Source organism: Malaya genurostris, chromosome 2 (assembly GCF_030247185.1).
Source record: "Malaya genurostris strain Urasoe2022 chromosome 2, Malgen_1.1, whole genome shotgun sequence".
NCBI lineage: Eukaryota > Metazoa > Arthropoda > Insecta > Diptera > Culicidae > Malaya > Malaya genurostris.
This window is the reverse complement of record NC_080571.1, coordinates 72,098,849-72,118,233: the sequence shown is the minus strand read 5'-3', so window position 1 is coordinate 72,118,233 and position 19,385 is coordinate 72,098,849. Positions and strand designations below refer to the sequence as shown.

The 19,385-nt window shown below is 37.7% G+C and overlaps 1 protein-coding gene across 4 annotated transcripts in view; it reads right to left on the bottom strand.

Annotated features, from left to right (window-relative positions):
* The window catches only part of LOC131427469 (ubiquitin-conjugating enzyme E2 Q2), a 65,337-nt gene that overhangs the window by 21,894 nt on the left and 24,058 nt on the right, over nt 1-19,385 (bottom strand). For all 4 annotated transcript variants that reach the window (XM_058590688.1, XM_058590685.1, XM_058590686.1 and 1 more), the window contains exon 3: nt 9,716-9,832. In XM_058590688.1, the coding sequence (XP_058446671.1) occupies nt 9,716-9,832 (117 nt within the window). The remainder of the gene's footprint in view (nt 1-9,715; nt 9,833-19,385) is intronic.

The following is a 19,385-nucleotide window of genomic DNA, read 5'->3' as shown; positions in this document are numbered from 1 at the left end:
CCGAAAATCCATTCAGCTTGTGGCTTGTTTCCACCTTACCAGCAGGGATGTGAGGTCATTTTTTAAAAAATCTGTGATCAAGCCAAAAACCTGTCTGTGCAAAATCTGTGCACGTTTCCCCGTTTCCATAATAACTAATCGGAATCTGTGCCATTTTTTAAATCTGTGCAAAAGGTTGAAAGAAAATCTGTGGAACACAGATTAATCTGTGAACCTGGCATCCCTGCTTACCAGTGCGGTGAACTGGTGAGCTGCGGTTCTTTTAAAAAGAGCTGTGAGCTATCAGCTCTTTTTAAAGATTCGATTCACTGGAATAGCTCAGGAACGAATTGCCCATCTCTACGCTCACTGCAAAAGCGAGTTACAGAAATAGCAGACGCGTGACACACTCCGTTTCTTAATCATGCAAGGTTTCAGCACAGCCATAGTGAAAATGAGTCACACGAATAGTACTCAGGATATTCTTATTATAAAATAAATTGGATTAGGAATATAATTTCCTAAAAGTATTGTAAAAGTTTGCTGCATTAAGTTGCATATTTCGCTTCGGTATAAGGTTTCCTAGATAAAAACAGGTAAAATGATGTATAACCTTTTCAGAAAAGAATAAACCTATGCATTACATTCTACAAAATTATGGGATTTTATATTTTCTACAATTATTCCAAACAAAATATATAAAAAAAATAACTTGAAACAAGTTATGATTAGAAAACTAGTTTTAAGGGGGTTGTCATAATTCAATAACTAAAGCTAACTTTGGAATTGCCTAAAAAAGAGTTCCATCGAGTTCCACTTAGAATTTTTTTTATAGTTTTGGGCATATCTTTTTCTATAAATTTTGTAAAAATCAGCTGCATAAAGTTCCATATTTCGCTTCGGTGTAAGGTTTTATCATAGGTAAAAAAAAGGTAAAATGTTGTATAACTTTGCCAGGAAACAACAAAAATATGGGATTTTTTTATTTTCTTTAATTATTCTAAACAAAGTATGCATAAAAAAAAACTTGAAACAAGTTATGAATAAAAAAATTGTTTTTAAGGGGGTTGCCACAAAAACGCTTTGTACATTCGAAACGGAGACCTACACTTTTGGTATATTTGACAAAGTAAATTATTTTTAATAATTCTAAAAGTTTGTCGAAGAAAAAAAAATTTCTATCTTTTCAGAAAAAAAAAGTTATAATTATATTTTTTGTCAAAGTAGGCCATGAACAATTAGTGATATAATCAAATTACGCGGTACATATTTGTAAATAATTTCTCAAAAGCAACTATATGCATTAAAAGAACGGTTTGGCAGCTACTGATTTATGCCCACGGTTTTATTGATTCGAACCACTGTGCGATGCTTGAACCGATTTTCACATATCTTGATTTGAATTAAAGCTCATATTGTCTTTAAAAATACTGTGAAATCTCATCCGGATCCGACTTCCGGTTCCGCAGTTACAGGGCGATGAAACTTTCAAATCGGCATATAGAAAGACAATATGTACATCACCGAAAGAAGAAGAAAACACAAAACAAACGATGCGTGCTTTGTTCTATTTCGTACACGCTATGAATGAATCGAAACGGTTACGGATTTTTGCTAATGGTGTGATATTGGTAAAAGACAGTGCTGCGGTCGATAAAAGTTTTAGCTATTCTATGATAGGTGCGATTGAAAAAATAAACGAATGTCATTGAATTCAAATTTATTTGAAAAAATATGCAATTTTCACAGCCGACACGAAGATTCTCGAGCGCTGCCCGGACCGCAATATTATACGAAATCGGTGTACCAGGACCAGGACGACGCTGACACCACGGTGGCGATGGAAACGTTTGGGCAGAAGGTGTTGGTCTGGCAAGCAATTTGTACCTGGGGTTTGCGGTCGTCGATTTTCTTCACGAAGGGCACAATTAACGCCAAGGTGTACAAGGAAGAATGTTTGAAGAAGAGATACTGCCACTGTACAGAAAGCATAAGGCTCCTCCTCTCTTCTGGCCGGATTTGGCTTCAGCCCACTACGCCAACTCCGTTCTACAGTGGTTGTCAAAAAAGAATGTACAATTCGTGGAAAAGGACATCAATCCACCGGACTGCCCGGATCTTCGGCCAATTGAATGGTATTGGGCATTTGTCAAGCGGCACTTTCGGAAGGAAGGTACAGTGTCCCAAAACATGCAGGAGTTAAAAAAAAAACTGGACAGCTGCCACCAGGAAAGTCACGAAAGTAACTATGCAGAATTTAATGAAGAATGTCAAGTCCAAAGTGCGAGCGTTTCACAGAAACTATGATTTTCTTCAATATAATCAGTGAAATGCATAAAAATGTAATTTTTCTACAATATATCGAAAACTGATGTCAGAATATGTTTTTTTTGCTTTTTTATTCAATAATCAATGTTGCTAACTACTTTTCGATACACTCCTTAAATGTGATTAGATTGCACTTGCAAATTCCAATCGAGTAGATTGCACTTGAAAAATATTACCTTTTAGCTTTTATCAGCGGCTAAAGCTACTTTAAATCAATGATATGATTTGATAACGAATTTCGGATGACTCAATAGCGGAAACATTGATTAGGGAGTTCGGAAGCGGTTGAACAAGCCCGTAAATTTGATACAAAATATCCCACGATTGTGATAGAGCAAAGTGTGTTTACATAATTAGCAGGAGACGTAACAGAGGAATCCCATGAAACTTTTGAAATCTGTGCAGAAGAGTGAAGATAATATCTCTATATTTCTAAATTTGATTAGTATCTAACGAGAGGAAAACAAATTGGAAAAATGACATGTGAATGTTACCGCAGAGACGGAACTCGAACTCATAGCTAGATCCTAACCGGTATAATAATTTTGCCGATTACTCAAGATCAAGACAGATCCTAATACAGCTAAGTTTATCAAATTTCGTTGAGTCATCTGCTAGTCGTTTACGTCAGTTATACCATTATGTCTCGGGAACCAAAAGTGACAACCATCTGATCTTCGAGCTTGATTAATGATCCATTAGTAGCTTTTAAACGAGCTTAAGTCTGTTAAAATCAGTTCAGCCATCTCCGTGAAAATTGAGCGGTAAAAAATCAACGCTTTTTGTGACATATGTCACATATACCATTATATCTCCGGAACCAGGAGTGACAGCCATTTAATCCACAATTCGACAGTAGCTTTCAAACGAGACTAGGCGTGTTGAAATCGGCTCAGCTATCTCTAAGAAAATTGAGCGGTAATAAATCAACACGTTTTGTTGGTTACGTCTTTTATATCATACCACCGGAGTGAACCAGAAGTGATAGCTATTTGGTCTAGTCTAATAGTAGCTTTCAAACGAGGCTAAGTTTGTTGAAATCAGTTCAGCCATCTCCGAAAAAATGGGATGGGTAATGTCAGAGACATAACTGGAATACGAATAAAACTACCATGCTTCTTTCGCACTTCCAAATATCAAAAATCGTTTGTATTAGTTGATTGATTATGTGAATTTCGCAACTTTTGCTGCTTCCCTTTCACAATTGTAACGAAGCATCTATACTAAAGTATGACTTATTGTCAATAAATATATTCTACCACACAAATAACGCTGAACAAATGAGAGTGAACAAAACAACAAACAATGTTTTAGTTGTTTGTTTTTTTTTTGTAGATTTACATACTCACTGCAGTAAAACTTCGCATAGTTCTTTGATAATAATTTAAAGGTTCTAAAAAGAACCGATTTGTGAAATTTATCCGATGTTCACAACTGTTGAGTACTTTTTGCCACCATTTATTTATCTAAACCAAAACATACAGGAACTGAAACTGAATTATAGAACTAAATTTGGAACCTGGGACTGGTTTCGTATTTAGTTGCCAAATTATAGTTCATAAATCAGTTTCAAAATTTGGGTTCAGAGTTCAGATATAAAATTTTGGTTTAGACTCGGAGTTCAATGAATCTTGAATTTTGTTCCCGAATTCTGAAGTTGAACTCTTGAATCAGAATTCTGGATACGAATTCTGAACTTAAAATACAGCACTAAATTCAGTTCCAAAATCAAGTCAAGAAACTAGTTCCAGAATCTAGAATTTGGAGGCAGCATGTGGATCTTAATTTTGACTTTTGAGCCTGAAATAAAATTCTGAAACTTAGTTCTAAACCTTATATCCGAGTGCGAAAAAGGCAAGTAAGCGTAATGAGTTTGCTTGAGAAAATTAAATTTTTGAGTTATTCTTGGTTATCTCACACCGTTGGAAATATCATCATAAATTGGTGATCACTTTTCTGATCGCATAGAGAAATAATTATATTGTTGTGTATAATACAACTCAAGACATTCACAAATAAGTTCTACCCATTCTTCCACAGGGCGAATTTTGAAAAGGCGCCCGTAGTAAAGTAAGGCGTATTTACGTGAAAAAGATCTTTGAAAAATGCACACATACACAGATATTTCCCGATCTTGTCGAACTGAGTCGAATGGTATATAACATTATGGGTCTTCGAGGCTCCGTCCGAAAGTTGGTTTTGCAGCAAATCTATTACATTGCTATGAAGAAAAGCAAAAAGGGCACAGCGATAGATTTGAAAAAGACGAAACATGAAAAGAATTCCGAAACGCTATGCATTATTAGGTGCGCTTGGATTTGGTCGGCTTTTTTAACAGTGCTCAACGTTAGACAAGTAAAAGGTTGAATTTGAATCTATGTATACTAGGAGCATTGTTGTTGCATGGCAGTTTCATTCTTACGCAATCTTTAAGTTTCCAGAATTCATCTTACTTGAGCAGAGATCTTTTTGATCGAAGTCGGGGGTTGTTCAACAATGTTTCCGTATTTAAGTCATTCAAACTTCTTTATCAAATCGTATAGGACACTGACTGATTCAATTTAGCTTTTGCCGCTGATAAATGCAACAAGGTAGTGTTTCCCGGTGCAATCTAATCGATTGGAAATTGTAGTGTAATCTAATCACATTAGGATGCGGTTTTTGAAATCGCATTTTATTGTAGTTATCGCGAATTGTAATTAAGAATCCATTATCATTTTTGAGGGAACGTCAGTTCGCTCGAGTTGAATGAAGATTCTACGAATCCATTAGGAAGCTACACAAAAGTTTTTACCTTTATTATCAATTTGATAAGCCACAAAACCTTCGGAGATGGAAATTTTGAAGGATGCTAAATCGTTGAACGCAATAGCACTTGAGAATTGCTGAAACCATTTCAAAACTGAGAAAATCAAAACTGGGAAAATTAATTTGGGGGTGAATAATAATGCAATAATCATGGCGTAGCAAAAACTTAAATAAATCGGACTTCCCGGATGCTATTTCGTAAGGGGAGTTAAGGAGTTGTATACAAATTTGAGAGAAAAAAGAAAGTTAGCTCTATCAACATTTTTTAAGGACTTCGTGCACATTCTATTTGAACAAACGAAGATGATTGATGGTAATATGCAAATATTTATTTAAAAAAAATTCTCTATAAAATTATCAAATGAACAGGGCTCTCGCCGATGTTAGCGCAGAAAATTTGTTGCTTATTAGTTAAGGTAATTTTTGAATTTGTTGCTCAATTTTTGTTTTTGAGTACTTCGTTGAGGTCATATAAAATTGGTTGCTAATTAATTGCCGTTTTTTTCAATTTGATGTTTATTTTTTAATTTTCCTTGTAGTACTTCGCTTATGAAGCAAATAAAAGATGTACACGAAAGAAAAATTGAGTAACGAATTCAATGCCACCGTAACTATTTAGCAACAATCAATCCACTGGATTTCGATTTCGAGGATTGAATCTTATGATTGTTTTAATAAGACTATTTAAATAGCAAGATAATGATAATACACCGCTAGGTGGATTAAGAAGGGATTTTCGTTTTCCTCAAACTGATATATACAGATACCATAGAAGTAATTTTCCTGTCTTTTTATGTTTCTGTACAATAAAATAAAGAAAATAGACAAGCCTCTTCATAGGACACCCCCTCTAATAAGAAATAAATGTTTGATTTAGACTGTTGGAAGAGTGTACAAAGAAATGGTTTGTTTCAAGAAAACCATTATCACCATTGAGTTCGTCAAAAGTAGAATAAGCTCCGGAAGGGTCCTCAGAAAAAAAGACAAGGATTTGAATAAAGAATGGATTAGTGTGCAAAAAAAGAGGGCGCAAATGTTGCACAGGATTCGATGGGTAGTGTTGAGTCCAAGATGCGGCTATTTAGGCTATAAGAAGAGGTTGAATGAAACAATTTTGCAAAAACATATCTAATATGTGTTTATTTATTTTTTATTTAGTTTCGAAAAATATCCAACCTAAAATGAATTTTTGGTGATCATTTTTTAGGTTACAATATTTTTCGAGCGCAGTCTTTATGATACCCTGAAACAACAGTAACAGTCATTTGAGGTAAAGTCTGTCCCAGAAAGTATGGACGCAACCAAAAACCGCTGCCATTTCGCAATGGTTCTGAATCTGTCAATTTTTATAGCTGCGTCCTGTTGTTTACACTCTTCTCTAACCACTTGTGCAGTTGTTTATTCGTATTCATTAGTTTGTTTCGAAATGCGTGGACTTTCAGAAGAACAACGTCGAAAAATTGTGTACAAATGGTGCACAGAACGCGGACAGTCACTGAGAAAATGGAAGAAGTAAGTGAAAAAGCCGTGCGAAATGCAATCAGGAAGTTCGGTGAGGATAACATCTTTGAGGATAAACCGAAAACGGGTCGAAAAATGGTACTGCTAACCCTCAGTTGGATAAACGTATACTGAAGGCGTTCGAGCAAAAGAAGGAGGTTTCAGTTCGGGATGTGGCCAAAAAAGTGGGCATTTCGAAGTCAAATGTTCTTCGTGCTTAAGAACGTTTGAATCTTCGAACCTATAAGAAGCAGAAACAACAATAACGTAGTCCGAAACAAGAAGCATCGATCAGGCCGACGGTTCGAAAGCTGTACAATACGATTCTTGCTGGAAATTTTAACTGCATAATTATGGACGACGAAACCTACGTGAAACTCGATTACAAATCCTTGCCGGGACCACAATATTATACGGTGCGAGCAGGGAAAGTGTTAAACCAATCCGAGACATAGATTGAAGTCGAAAAATTTGATAAGAAAGCTATGGTCTGGCAAGCAATTTGTAGCTGCGGTAAGATTTCGAAACCCTTCATCACCACTTCTTCAATGAACAGCGAAATATACATCAAGGAATGTTTACAAAAACGACTTCTACCCATGATTCGAAGCCACAAGGATCCTGTTGTCTTCTGGCCTGATCTTGTTTCTTACCACTACTCGAAATCAACGGTAGAATGGTATACTACCAAAAATTTCACTTTCGTCCCAAAAGACATGAATCCACCAAATTACCCACAACTGAGGAATTTTGGGCATTAACGAAGGCACATCTTAGGAAACATGTCTCGGCAGCCGAAACCATTCAATAGTTGTTGCTCAATTTTTTTTTAATTTTTTTGAGTGCTTCGCTAAGTTCATATAAAGTTAGCGAAGCCCTTCTCCTAAATATGCTTCAAAACAAATGGAAGCCTATTGAATAATTTGTTGCTATTTTGTTGCTAATTAGTTACGGTAATTTTGAATTTGTTGCTCAATATTTTTTAAATTTTTTTTAGTACTTCGCTAATTTTATATGAACTATTCTTCTCCCGCGAATAAAGTTTGTGCGCGTTTTTGAAGTACAATTTTCTCTGCTTCTTTCATTTTCCAGAGGGTTTTCAACAACTCGAGTATATGTATTGTTAACTAATAATATTTTTGCCTTTCTCATATAGAAAGGTTATGCAATCTCTTGAAAAACCGACTATTGAAAAGGGCCAAAAGTCATATACCATTCGACTCAGTTAATCGAGCTGAGCAATGTCTTTGTGTGTGTGTCAAATAATCTCACTAGGTTTTCTCGGAGATGACTGAACCGATTTTGACAAACTTGGATTCAAATGAAAGGTCTCGTGGTCCCATACGGAATTCCTTAATTTCATCCGGATCCGACTTCCGGTTCCGGAGTTATAGGCTAAAGTGTGTTCAATATTGTACACCGTCACTTAAAATATTTTCGGATGCAACTAACATTTAAATCGTAATTTAAAGTGCGTACTAATAGTAGGGTTTGTGTGTCATGTTAGTTGGTGGCCATACGAACCTACTTTGATTACACCGGTTCTCGGGTTCCGGTGCCGGAAGTGCATACAATAGTAAATCCACTTCGTTTTCTTAAGGGTGACTTAGGCAATCAAAGCACTGTTTTATTCTGTATGTTATGCACAAACAATCTCTTGGTTTCTTTCAAAAATCGAAGAGAAAAATGTTGAATTGAATACCACAATATTATATGTACATGAGAAAGGCATCATTTCACCACTAGGTGGTTTAAAACAGGTTTTTCTGCTAATGGTAGCTTGACAGTTCAATCAGCAATACCAACTCGAAAATTAAAAAAAAGGGGAGTGGATGAACAATTATCTCATTTTTGTCGTAAGTTGATCGTAAAATTTATATTGGAAATAAGATTGAAGAAATTTAATCGCACATGTAAATCCACCTAATAGTCTCTTCTGACTAACGTAACTGCTTTCAAAATGATATCCGTGAAGTAGTCGATGATCATCATAAATTTTTTTCGATATAATTTCACTAGGCTTCAATTTGTTTTGAAGCATATTTGGAAGGGAGGCTTCGCTAACTTCATATGAACTTAGCGAAGTACTCAAATTTTTTTTTAAAAATTGAGCAACAAATTCAAAATTCACCTATTCGCGTTACCATCGGTGAGGGGTGCCTCGCTAAGTTCATGCTCATCAGTATATCGAATAAAATTTGAATATCTAACACTTGTGAATTATTTACAGCGAAATCAAAGTACGTCCATACTTTCTGGGACAGTCTTTAAAACGGTCAGGATCGCATATTTTTAGGCATTTTTTCATAAGAAACGCTTTTGTTTGTTGACCTATCTTAATGATTTCACGTGCACGGGTTTGAAAATTCTTTGTGAGCTTACTGTGCAAATTGCTGAAACGAAACTTATCTCACAAGCCAATCATCCCAGGATCGCGAGAAACAATAATCATAAAATCTAACGTGGCTTACATCACATCTCTAGATTGATTCTCTCTGATGCAAGACGAAGAACACAAAACAACACACTAACTGAAGCAAATGTAGGGTAGCGAAGAACAACAGCCACAGCAACAGTTAGTCATCGTTTACGGACAAACCTCGAAATCTTCATTAAGCCAATTGCCACCGCAATTATGTTGATGCAGAACGGCAGGTTGCTGTATGACGCAGTGAATTTAAATGTACGGTCAAATTATGCTCAGTACCGTACTACAAGCCATGTCAAGTTCCATTTGTTTGTAGCTCAGCAGATGCGAAGGTACAAAGTAGGCCGTGTGCGCTATCGAGCCGTTACAACATTCACGCCGGTAGATGATTCCGAACTAGAAGATGCGCACAAAAGGCACAACAAAACAAAGCTCGCAGACAGACGTAAACACGTTGAATCACTTTCCCGCTCTACCGAGAACTTCGCTGTCCAGTCAGCCCTGGAATTGCAGCAACTAGAGCAACCTAGATTTGTCTGTTGCTATGCGTTTGGTGGACCCCGAAGAACTAGGGTGGTTGCTGCTGCAATCGAACCGCAGGTACTTTTAAGGTGCTGAATACATCTGTGCGAACACGCGGGGAAATCGGGGTGAAACGGTTCCTTTACTTACCTGATTTATAACATGATTATCGTGGCCACGGGTGTTTGTAAGTATTTGTACAGCATTCGTTATACTGGTTTCTTCGCTTTCGGCAAACCATACTGGAGGTGTTGAAGGGTAGGTTTCCTGAAATTAAAAATGATAGACGAAAAGTTAGTATAGTGTCTTACGTAATGCCAATGATGTTATTATTAAAATCTCACACGAATGACGGATTCAAAAGCCTTTCAAAAAATTCTATCTTCAAAATGAGAAACAACAATACACGTGTTTTCCGTTAGGTATCCAGCAGACAGCGAAGAGAGAGAGAGAGAGAAATAATACTTTGTTTATTTTCGATAAGTCGTATCAAGAGATCAGGGAAAGTTCGAAGGTCACAGAGAAAGAATACAGAAACAAAACAACAAACGCCGTTATTTCCCGCTTGTTCGGGGGGGATGGAATGATATAAACTAACGATTTAGAATGGAGAGATAAGTAAATATACTACGGTATCAAAAACACTTTAATGACTATGAAACTTGAGCCGAAGCAGCTTTGCGGATGGAAAATATTCAACGGTGTGGAGTTTTCCTCCTGGTGTTACGTGACGTACATCAACCGTAGAAAACCGCATAATACAAACGAAATATGACGTGGTATTTACACGGTCATGAAAAAGTACTCGACTTGAGTTGTCGACATCTTCGTGAAAAGTGCAGTTAATTTGAGAAATGGAAATCTATTTGTTTGTCGTAACAGAGCGATTGGTTACTTTCATTTAAATTCGAATATTGATTTTTGTTTTTTGCCTGTCATATACCATTCGACTCAATTCCTCGAGCTGAGCAATGTCTGTGTGTTTGTATGCTCAGATCACAACATACTGTGCGTTTGGCTGTCAGCTTTCGTTTGTTTACTTGTTTGTGAGGTTGAAATTCTACATTTTCAAAATGTCGCGTATTGAAAACGAAACAAAAAAAAAAAAAAAAAAAAAACGAAGTGAAAATTAAGGTTCTGGACACATGGCTAAGTGAGAAGGGTATTACTATGCGAGAATTGGCAAAGCGGTTTGGAATTCATCATGCCAGTGTTAGAAACATCATTAAGTTTGGGGAACACTATTCTTTGGATGAGCTACCAGGAAGAGGCAGAAAACCCGGTTGTTCCAACCCGAAACTGGACAAAAAAGTGGTATCTCTAATTATGAAGAACAAATCAATGTCAATAAGTGATTTGGTCAAAAAAGCAGGAACGAGTGTCGGAATGATCTAGCGTATCAAGAGGCGAAATCACCAGAAGACCTAAAAGAAGCAGAAAATCTCGAAACAAAGTGTTGAACAGAAGAAGCGAGGAGCAACAAGGGCCCGAAAATTGTATTCGCGTCTTTTGCAGTGTCCGGATGCATGCGTTTTGATGGACGATGAGACTTATGTATAGGAGGACTTAAAAACCCTTTCAGGTTCACAATACTTTATTGTCGTCGTTGGGGAGGATGTGAGCGATGTGGAGTGGAGTGAAGAAATTCAAGTGGAGAAATTCGGTCGAAAGGTACTGGTATGGCAAGAAATATGTTCCTGTGGTTTGAAGTCAACCATTTTTTACACTACCGGAACTATAAATGCAAAAATCTATCGATCTTAGTGTCTCCAGAAGAGATTGCTACCTTTGTATAAGAAGCATAGTACACCTCCAGAATTTTAGTCGGATTTAGCGTCGGCTCGCTATGCCAAAAGGGTATAAATTTCGTTGAGAAAAATATCAATCCACCAAATTGCCCTCAGCTTCGACCCATCGAACAATGGGCAATCGTGAATAGGGTCTTCAAAAAGACTGGAAAGGCAGCTGAGAACATGCAGGAGTTCAAAAAAAAATTGGGCTCAAGCGTCCAAAAAATGCGATGCAACACTTGTCCGGAACTTGATGAAGAGCGTTCGACCAAAAGTTCGAAAATTCGTGAAGGAATAACTTAAATTTCATCCGGTTTTCATTATGCTCAAGTTTAACCTCGTACAATAAACTTTTTATCATAATTTGAGTGAAAAATTTGTGGATAGCTTATTTTCGATACACTCCTTATGGTCCTACCAAAAATTACTGCATATTACGGAATTTTCAAAATTTGATTAGTAGGTGGCCGTACGAACCGACTTCGATTATACCGGTTCTCGGGTTCCGGTGCCGGAAGTACATATAATAGAGAACCCACTTCGTTTTCTTAAGGATGTCCTAAGCGAGCGAAGCACCGTTTCCATCTATATGTTATAAAAGTTGATGCACAAACAATCCCTTGGTTTCTTTCAAAAATCGAAGAGAAAAATTTTGAATAGAATACCATAATATTATAACACATGGATCAATAAGTCCCGAGACTAAAGCAGAGATGGCGCTCGTAGTGAACCAGTAACCACGTCTTTCTAGAGTACTAACCTTGGCCAGAAACGGGTCAAAATTTTAAGTCGATCCGACCAGAAACAGCTGAGTTATCGAGGTTGGAGTAAAGTCGTTTTGTAGTTTATTTAAAAAATGGAAAAACCCGTTTTTGATAAAACATTGTTTTTGAATGGGTAAAAACACCGTGCAAGCGAAACAATGGATTGAAAAATGTTATCCGGACTCTTGTCCATCAAAAGCAACGATTTGTCGGTGGTTCGCCGAGTTTAAACGTGGTCGTACCGACACAAATGACGCGGAACGCTCGGGTAGACCAGTAAAAGCCGTTACACCGGAAAATGTGAGTGAAGTGACAAAAATTATAATGAAAGATCGTAAAGTGAAGCTCCGTGAGATTGCTGAGATGACACAGATATCATATGGAAGTGTATTTACTATCCTTTATGAAAAATTGAGCATGAAAAAGGTTTTTTCCAAGTGGGTGCCGCGATTGCTTTCGATGGAACAAAAACAGCCTGCCACAAGTCGATGAAAACAATGGCGAAATTGAACGAATTGGGCTTTGATCTGCTTCCCCACCCCCCATACTCGCCAAATTTAGCCCCCAGTGACTACTGGCTCTTTGCTAATCTTAAAAAAAATGCTCCAGGGAAATAGATTTGGCTCAAATGAGGAGGTCATCGCTGAAACTGAAGCTTATTTTGAAGCGAAAGATAATTTTTTTTATAAACATGGTATTGAAAAATTGGAAAAACGTTGGAACCATTGTATCACTCTAAAAGGTGATTATGTTGATGAATAAAAAAAAATTTGCAAAAAAAATTTTGTTTCCATTGTTAGTCTCGGGACTTATTGATCCATGTGTTATATGAGAAAGGCGTCATTAAACCACTAGGTGGAATAAAACAGCAGCTTATTATTCGGTTGTTTCTCATAAGAATTGTGACGCAGAAAGAGCTATTTTCATCATCAGCTCAAAATTTTCATTTTAGTATTATTTCTGAAGAAAAGGCTTCACAAAAATTCCTTGAAAATTATCAAAAATAAAATATTAAAAACAGTTGATTCAAAACTAGTCCCGGGTTGGCGGTTCAATGCATAGGACGCTAGTCTTATAAGCCAGTTGTCGTATGTTCGAGCCCCGACCTGGAAGGGTTCTTAGTGTCAGTAGAATCCATAGTACTAGCCATACAATGATTCTGTACGCTAAGAATCGGCTGCGAAGTCTGTTGAAACAGAAAGGCCAAATTCCACAAAAGGAATGTAATGCCAAGACTTTGCTTTGCTTCGATTAATATGTTGTCTTCACTAATGTTCTATGGAACTATATGAAGAAAATATGCACTGTTGAAACTGTTCTTTTATTTCAAAAAAATAACATAAAAATCGATTATCTCAACATTTGATTTTTTCGATTTGCACCTTCTGACCAACTTTTACATAACTAAGTGCTCACAAGTTCCTATCTCATGCCTCCCCGTGTGTCTATGATGACATTTGGTCAATAAAACGACGTCGACTGGGTGCTATCGCCTTCTGCGTTGGTAGCAGAATGAGAGGGTGTGAATCGGTTTGTATGTAATAATTCATTTGAAACGTGAAAATTATTGAAAATCCTTCAAATAGGTCAAGTATTTCGCCTTGACATCCTGTTGCTGAAGTGTTTTGAAGCCCTTAATGAAACTTTAAATTGTCAACTTGTTTTCATGAAAACCGTTTGCAGCATTCCTCCATCTTCCATCTTTATATAATTTGACGGGTAGAATTTTGAATTTCAAAATGGGTCTTATAATTTCGCGTTTAAGATAGGATACAGTAATATCATCATTATTAAATTGGCTTGTCGGTTTATATGTGACGTCACGTGAATTTAATAAATTTCAATTTGTTGTTTTCATTAGCTTGGAAGTAATGTTTCTATCGAATTTCATGTATTCATATTGTTGGATTGGATGCGGCTAGAAAAACGACTATCCGTTATATATTATAAAAGTTTGTGAGCTCCTGACAACCAGTGACATCTCGTAACAGAATTTACGGATTGTGCACCAATTATGTGGTATGAGGAATAGATGTTTGCTTGTGTTTTCCAATACAATGAAATAATGATATACTTTTGGATGGGAATTTTTTTATTAAACTGAATTCATCAATAAAACCGCTTCGACGTTGTAACTGAGACAGCAATTTGTTTTCAATTGCCATAAGCATAAGCCACTGAAGCCTCCCCTGACGGTTGGCATACAAGTTCTCACAGAGCCTAACGTGGCAGAGAGAACAACATATTGCAGAGCTGAGCCGAGTAATTCCTTCTCTTCCTGATTCTGTGCAGTAACTCATGTGTACGCGGAAAAGATACTAACACAGGGACGAGAGATACTTGAAACTATTAACTATCTTATTAATTAATTAAAATTATCATGTCAATCTGAAAGCTATCTATGGGTTGTGAATCATGCTTAAAGGTCAAATGACTGTTACTTCCAATTCCGGAGATATAATGAAATCCGACAAAACGCATTTTATTCTCTTCGCTCAATTTTCTCAGACATGACGGTACCGATCTCTACATTTTAGGCTCGTTTGAAAGCTACTTTTGGGTTGGGAATCAAATTCGAAGATTAAATGGCTGTTTCTTTTTAGTTATAATGGTAAAAGTGACGTAACCGATAAAACGTATTTTTCCCTTCTGCTCAGTTTTCAGATCTCAATAATCCTAGGCTCGTTTGAAAGATACTGTTGGATCATTGATCAAATTCGAAGATCAAATAGCAGATAAATCCGGTTCCAGAGATATAATCGTATACGTGACGTAACCGACAATGTGACGTAATGGAACGGTTGAACGACAACAGAAAGGCATTATCACACCACTAGCTGTATTAAGAAGAGATTTTTGATATGTTGTAGTTGATAATTTATAGAAGTTTATTGCACTCTAGGTCAAGCTGAAATAATGGACAAAAAAATAAGTCTTTTAATAAAGGGTGATTTTTTGCTAATATCGTTTTGGCAACACTGTTTTTGACAGATCATTTGTGAATCGTGTCTTGTGTCATTCTCAAAGTTGTTCTGTTGTGTTTATAATTTAATCATAAATCGTCTTACAGCGTCTAACATTTGGTGAATGAGCGATGGCCAAGTTGGAGGAAGATACACCTTTTTATCGAAAAAATATGTGTTTAGCGACGAAGCTCATTTCTGGTTGAATGGATATGTCAACAAGCAAAATTGCCGCATTTGCAGTGAAAACCAGCCAGAAGCATTGCAAGAGCTAGCTGTATCCCAAAAAGTCACTATTTGGTGTGGATTATGGCCCGGTGGTATCATCGGGCCGCATTTCTTCAAAGGCGACGATAGGCGAAACGTTACTGTAAATGGCGAGCGCTCCCATGTGATGATCGACAATTTTTTTTTCAAAAATGGACATGTCTGACATGTGGTTTCAACAAGACGGTGCTACATCCCACACGGCACGCGAAACAATGACCAAATTGAGACTCGCCTTCGGTGAACAGTTTATCTCACGTTTTGGCCCCGTAGAGATCGTGTGATTTAATACCTTTGGCCTATTTCTTGTGGGGTCAATGTAAGGCTCATGCCTACAAGCCAAAACCAGCATCGATTGACACACTGGAAGCCAATAATGAAGCATTTATTCGTGAAATACCGGGCGATATGTTGGAGCGTGTGCCAAAATTGGAGTGTCCAACAGTTGCATGAAATCATCTTCAAACATTAAATTCTATTGATCGTTCTATCGATTCCAATAAAAATTCCAACAAGTCTTATCTCAAAATTAAAATTTTACTCAGGAGTGCAGTGCAGTCTATTTCGTTGTTCAATATGTTGGCAATCAACATAGCACGGAATAAATCACGTCAAATGCCAAGAGTGTCGAGTAGAATCAATAATCCACGGCTTTCGTCGCTAGACAGCTTGTAAGGGTTATTAGCTGTCGAAGAACAAATCGAACGAATAACCGCTTAACTGATTCTATTCGGTGGACACCGTTAATTTAATATGGGTTCCAATATAGAGACATTAAGCAGTGAATGTCTGTGAAATGTTTTGCTATTCTCATTACATTCCAAGTTGGTGTTCGAGAAAAACGGCATCCTCGTTGCGCTTCGAACTATTTGGAATAGCTTGAGATCGTCAACGAAAGATAAGCGTGGATATGCCAAAGAAAGCTTCACATCGCTGGAGTACAGGAGGAAGATCAGAGGTTCAAGATGGCTGGCCTCTGGAATCCCAGATGAAGCGATAAACTCTTTGGATATAAAGTCATTTATCTAGATTGCTAATCGGCGATTATCAAGGTATGTACGAAATTGACGCAGCGTGTTAAAACCAAAGCCCCCCCACAAACGTCGTGAAGGATAAGAGATTGGTAGTCGCAGACCATTTCGGCATGAACCCATGTTGTGTTTCTGCAAAAAACCAATTGCAATGGTTGCATAAACGGTTCCCGAAATTTATTCATCGAACTCACGGAATAAAATTCCTTGTGTATCCAAAGCGATTTTTTAAAGTTGGGTCCAAACCAACTTTAAAGGATGTAAAAGTCATGTTGATGACATTAGTTTCTTCAGTCACCAACTTAGCCACCTCGGAGTCATATGACAATTCGAGATTTGCTCGAACTATTGTAGTCATTAGTCACATCAGGTTTCACGTGGAACAAATAAAGCAAGGATTTGCTTGACGATTCTCTCCTGATTGTTTGTATCCCGACAGGCAGTCGGGTGCCTTCTGTGCCAAGTCCGGTCCACAAGGCCGTTAAGGTTCACGACGAGGATCATTGGGTCATATTATAGTTCTCGGTGTAATAGTACGTGGAGTTTGATTCGACAATTTCGTTTTGCAAGTTTTTGATCGCCTAGAGATGACTTATCATCAGCCACTTTTAAAATCGAACGAAAATGTGGATTATCAAACAAACACATCCAATACAGATTTTTTGCGAAGCGTTATAAAAGAACTCAAGAGTGCTCGGAAAACGCTAGAAAAGGTAATATGGAACTTAAACCCACAATATTCAGGGCCAGAAACTGAATCGATGACTAAAAACACTCTCACTACTGAGTTCATGCGAAAACAGTATAAAACATTTAAAAACTCTAAGACTTAAAAACACAACAAGCTAAAGTTCCTGCAGACGTTTTTAGAACGAGGAGGAGGAACTCTTGATTTTAGAAACCAAGTACAAGTGCATACTTCGGGCCAAGAAATGTAGCTATTGGAGACATTTTGTCGAAGGTTTGTCAAGAGCAGGCATGGCAAAAACACGGATCCGTTCTGCACGGTACTCATCTTCACTCGTGAGCACACCACCAGGAGTATTGAATGCTACGCTTCGTGCCCGTGTTGAAAAACACACACCGAACGCAGTAGAAAAAGCACTCGTAGCGGTGGTCGTGTAATTGTCAAACACCGGTGCTTGGATTTTCGGGCAGCACTGAAGTCGAGTGTTCCTGACTTCGGCAAACACCGAAGCCGAGTGTTTCCGATTTTGCCACATACGTTGCTCGTACTATAAGCACCTATAGCGCCACGGTATGACGAAAAATGCGTTTGAATGATTAATTCTTTTTTCATCAATACGCGTCTGATTGAATTCAATTGATTGACAATATAACCAACGCATGGGTGCTCTTCGGTGCCTTCGCGAAATTGAAAACACTCGGCTCCGGTGTTTAACGAAACTGAAAATACGCGGTTTCGGTGTATGCCGAAGCTTGAAACACCAGTGCTGAAAATAAAACAGTGCCACGAGCACCGTGGCTTCGGATATTGCGTTTCGTGTTTCTCTTTGTGCACTGGCACGCAATGGCTTTCTCAATACACGCGGTGGCGGTGGTTATATGAAGCACGCAGTGCAGTGCAGTATTTGGACATGCCTGGTCAAGAGAAACCTCAATGAGCGCTCTTTGGAATACGGCCAGACAAATGAGGAATCGTAACGTAGAAAATGAGCGTGAGGAATACTCGAACCGATGGATATTTGATTTTGCCAGGAAAGTTTGTCCAGATTCTTTTCCTACGCATAGCATTATTAGGGAGTCTTCTCCAAATATTGGTTCCATTGATAGCCCCTTTTCAATTATGGAATTTTCCATAGCACTCATGTCTTGTAACAATAACGCTCCTGGGTTGGACAGAATTAAATTCAACTTGGAGAAGAATCTGCCCGACCTTGCAAAAAGACGTTTGTTGGAATTGTTCAACAAGTTTCTTGAGCAAAATATTGTTCCACCTGACTGGAGGCAAGTGAAAGTTATCGCCATTAAAAAGCCGGGGAAACCAGCTTCCAACAACAATTGCAATATTGTCCTGCATCAGAAAAAAAAGTACGGGTGTGTAATGTCAGAGACATAACTGGATGTCGTGAATACGAATATGACACGATTTATTTATGCTTCCGAATTCGAATTGGTAGTTCATCGATTGTTTGAATTGTGCAACTTTCCCCTCTTTCATTACTAGAAATTTAAACGATGCGCCTAGACTAAATTACAGATTAGTTACATTAAACATTCTGAAACGCACTTAAATACTATGAAATAAGCAGTATAGTTCTTTATAATAAAAAAATGGTGACGATTTTAGTTAGTTCAGCACGCAGACTCTGAATTCTAAACCCATATTCCAGAACTAAGCTCTAAAACATGAAGACGATTTTTCGCCATGACTACCAGAATGGGTTTTATAGAGTACAGTAAAGTAAATTTCCGCATAATTCTTTAGGAGTATTATTATGGTTCTAAAAGAACCGAATAGAAGAAGTCTGGAATAAAGAACTGGATCCTGAGTTCAAGAACTAAATTTAGAACCAATAACAGATTCAGAATCCAGTTTCAATTCTAGAATTGCAATTTCGAAACTCAAATTAGTTCCGGAATACAGTTCCAGAATCCAGTTTCAGCACGCAGGCTCTGAATTCTAAACCTATATTGCGGAACTACAATCTGAAAATTGAACTTCTCGTTATGACTACCGAAAACCAAATGATGGCAGGTGCTCTCTCCGTCGCTGATGGTTTAACTCCCGCGATGACAGTCTGCTTGCCTTGAAGCCCAGCAAGCGAATGAAAGTTGCTACCTGAGCGTTTGAGCTTTTAACCACGCAGAAGGCGCTCTCTCCGTCGCTGCTGGTTGATGGTTTAACTCTCGCGATGGCAGTCTGCTCGCCTTGAAGGTCAGCAAGCGAATGAAAGTTGTTACCTGAGCGTTTGAGGTTTTAACCACGCAAAAGGCGCTCTCTCCGTCGCTGCTGGTTGATGGTTTAACTCTCGCAATGGCAG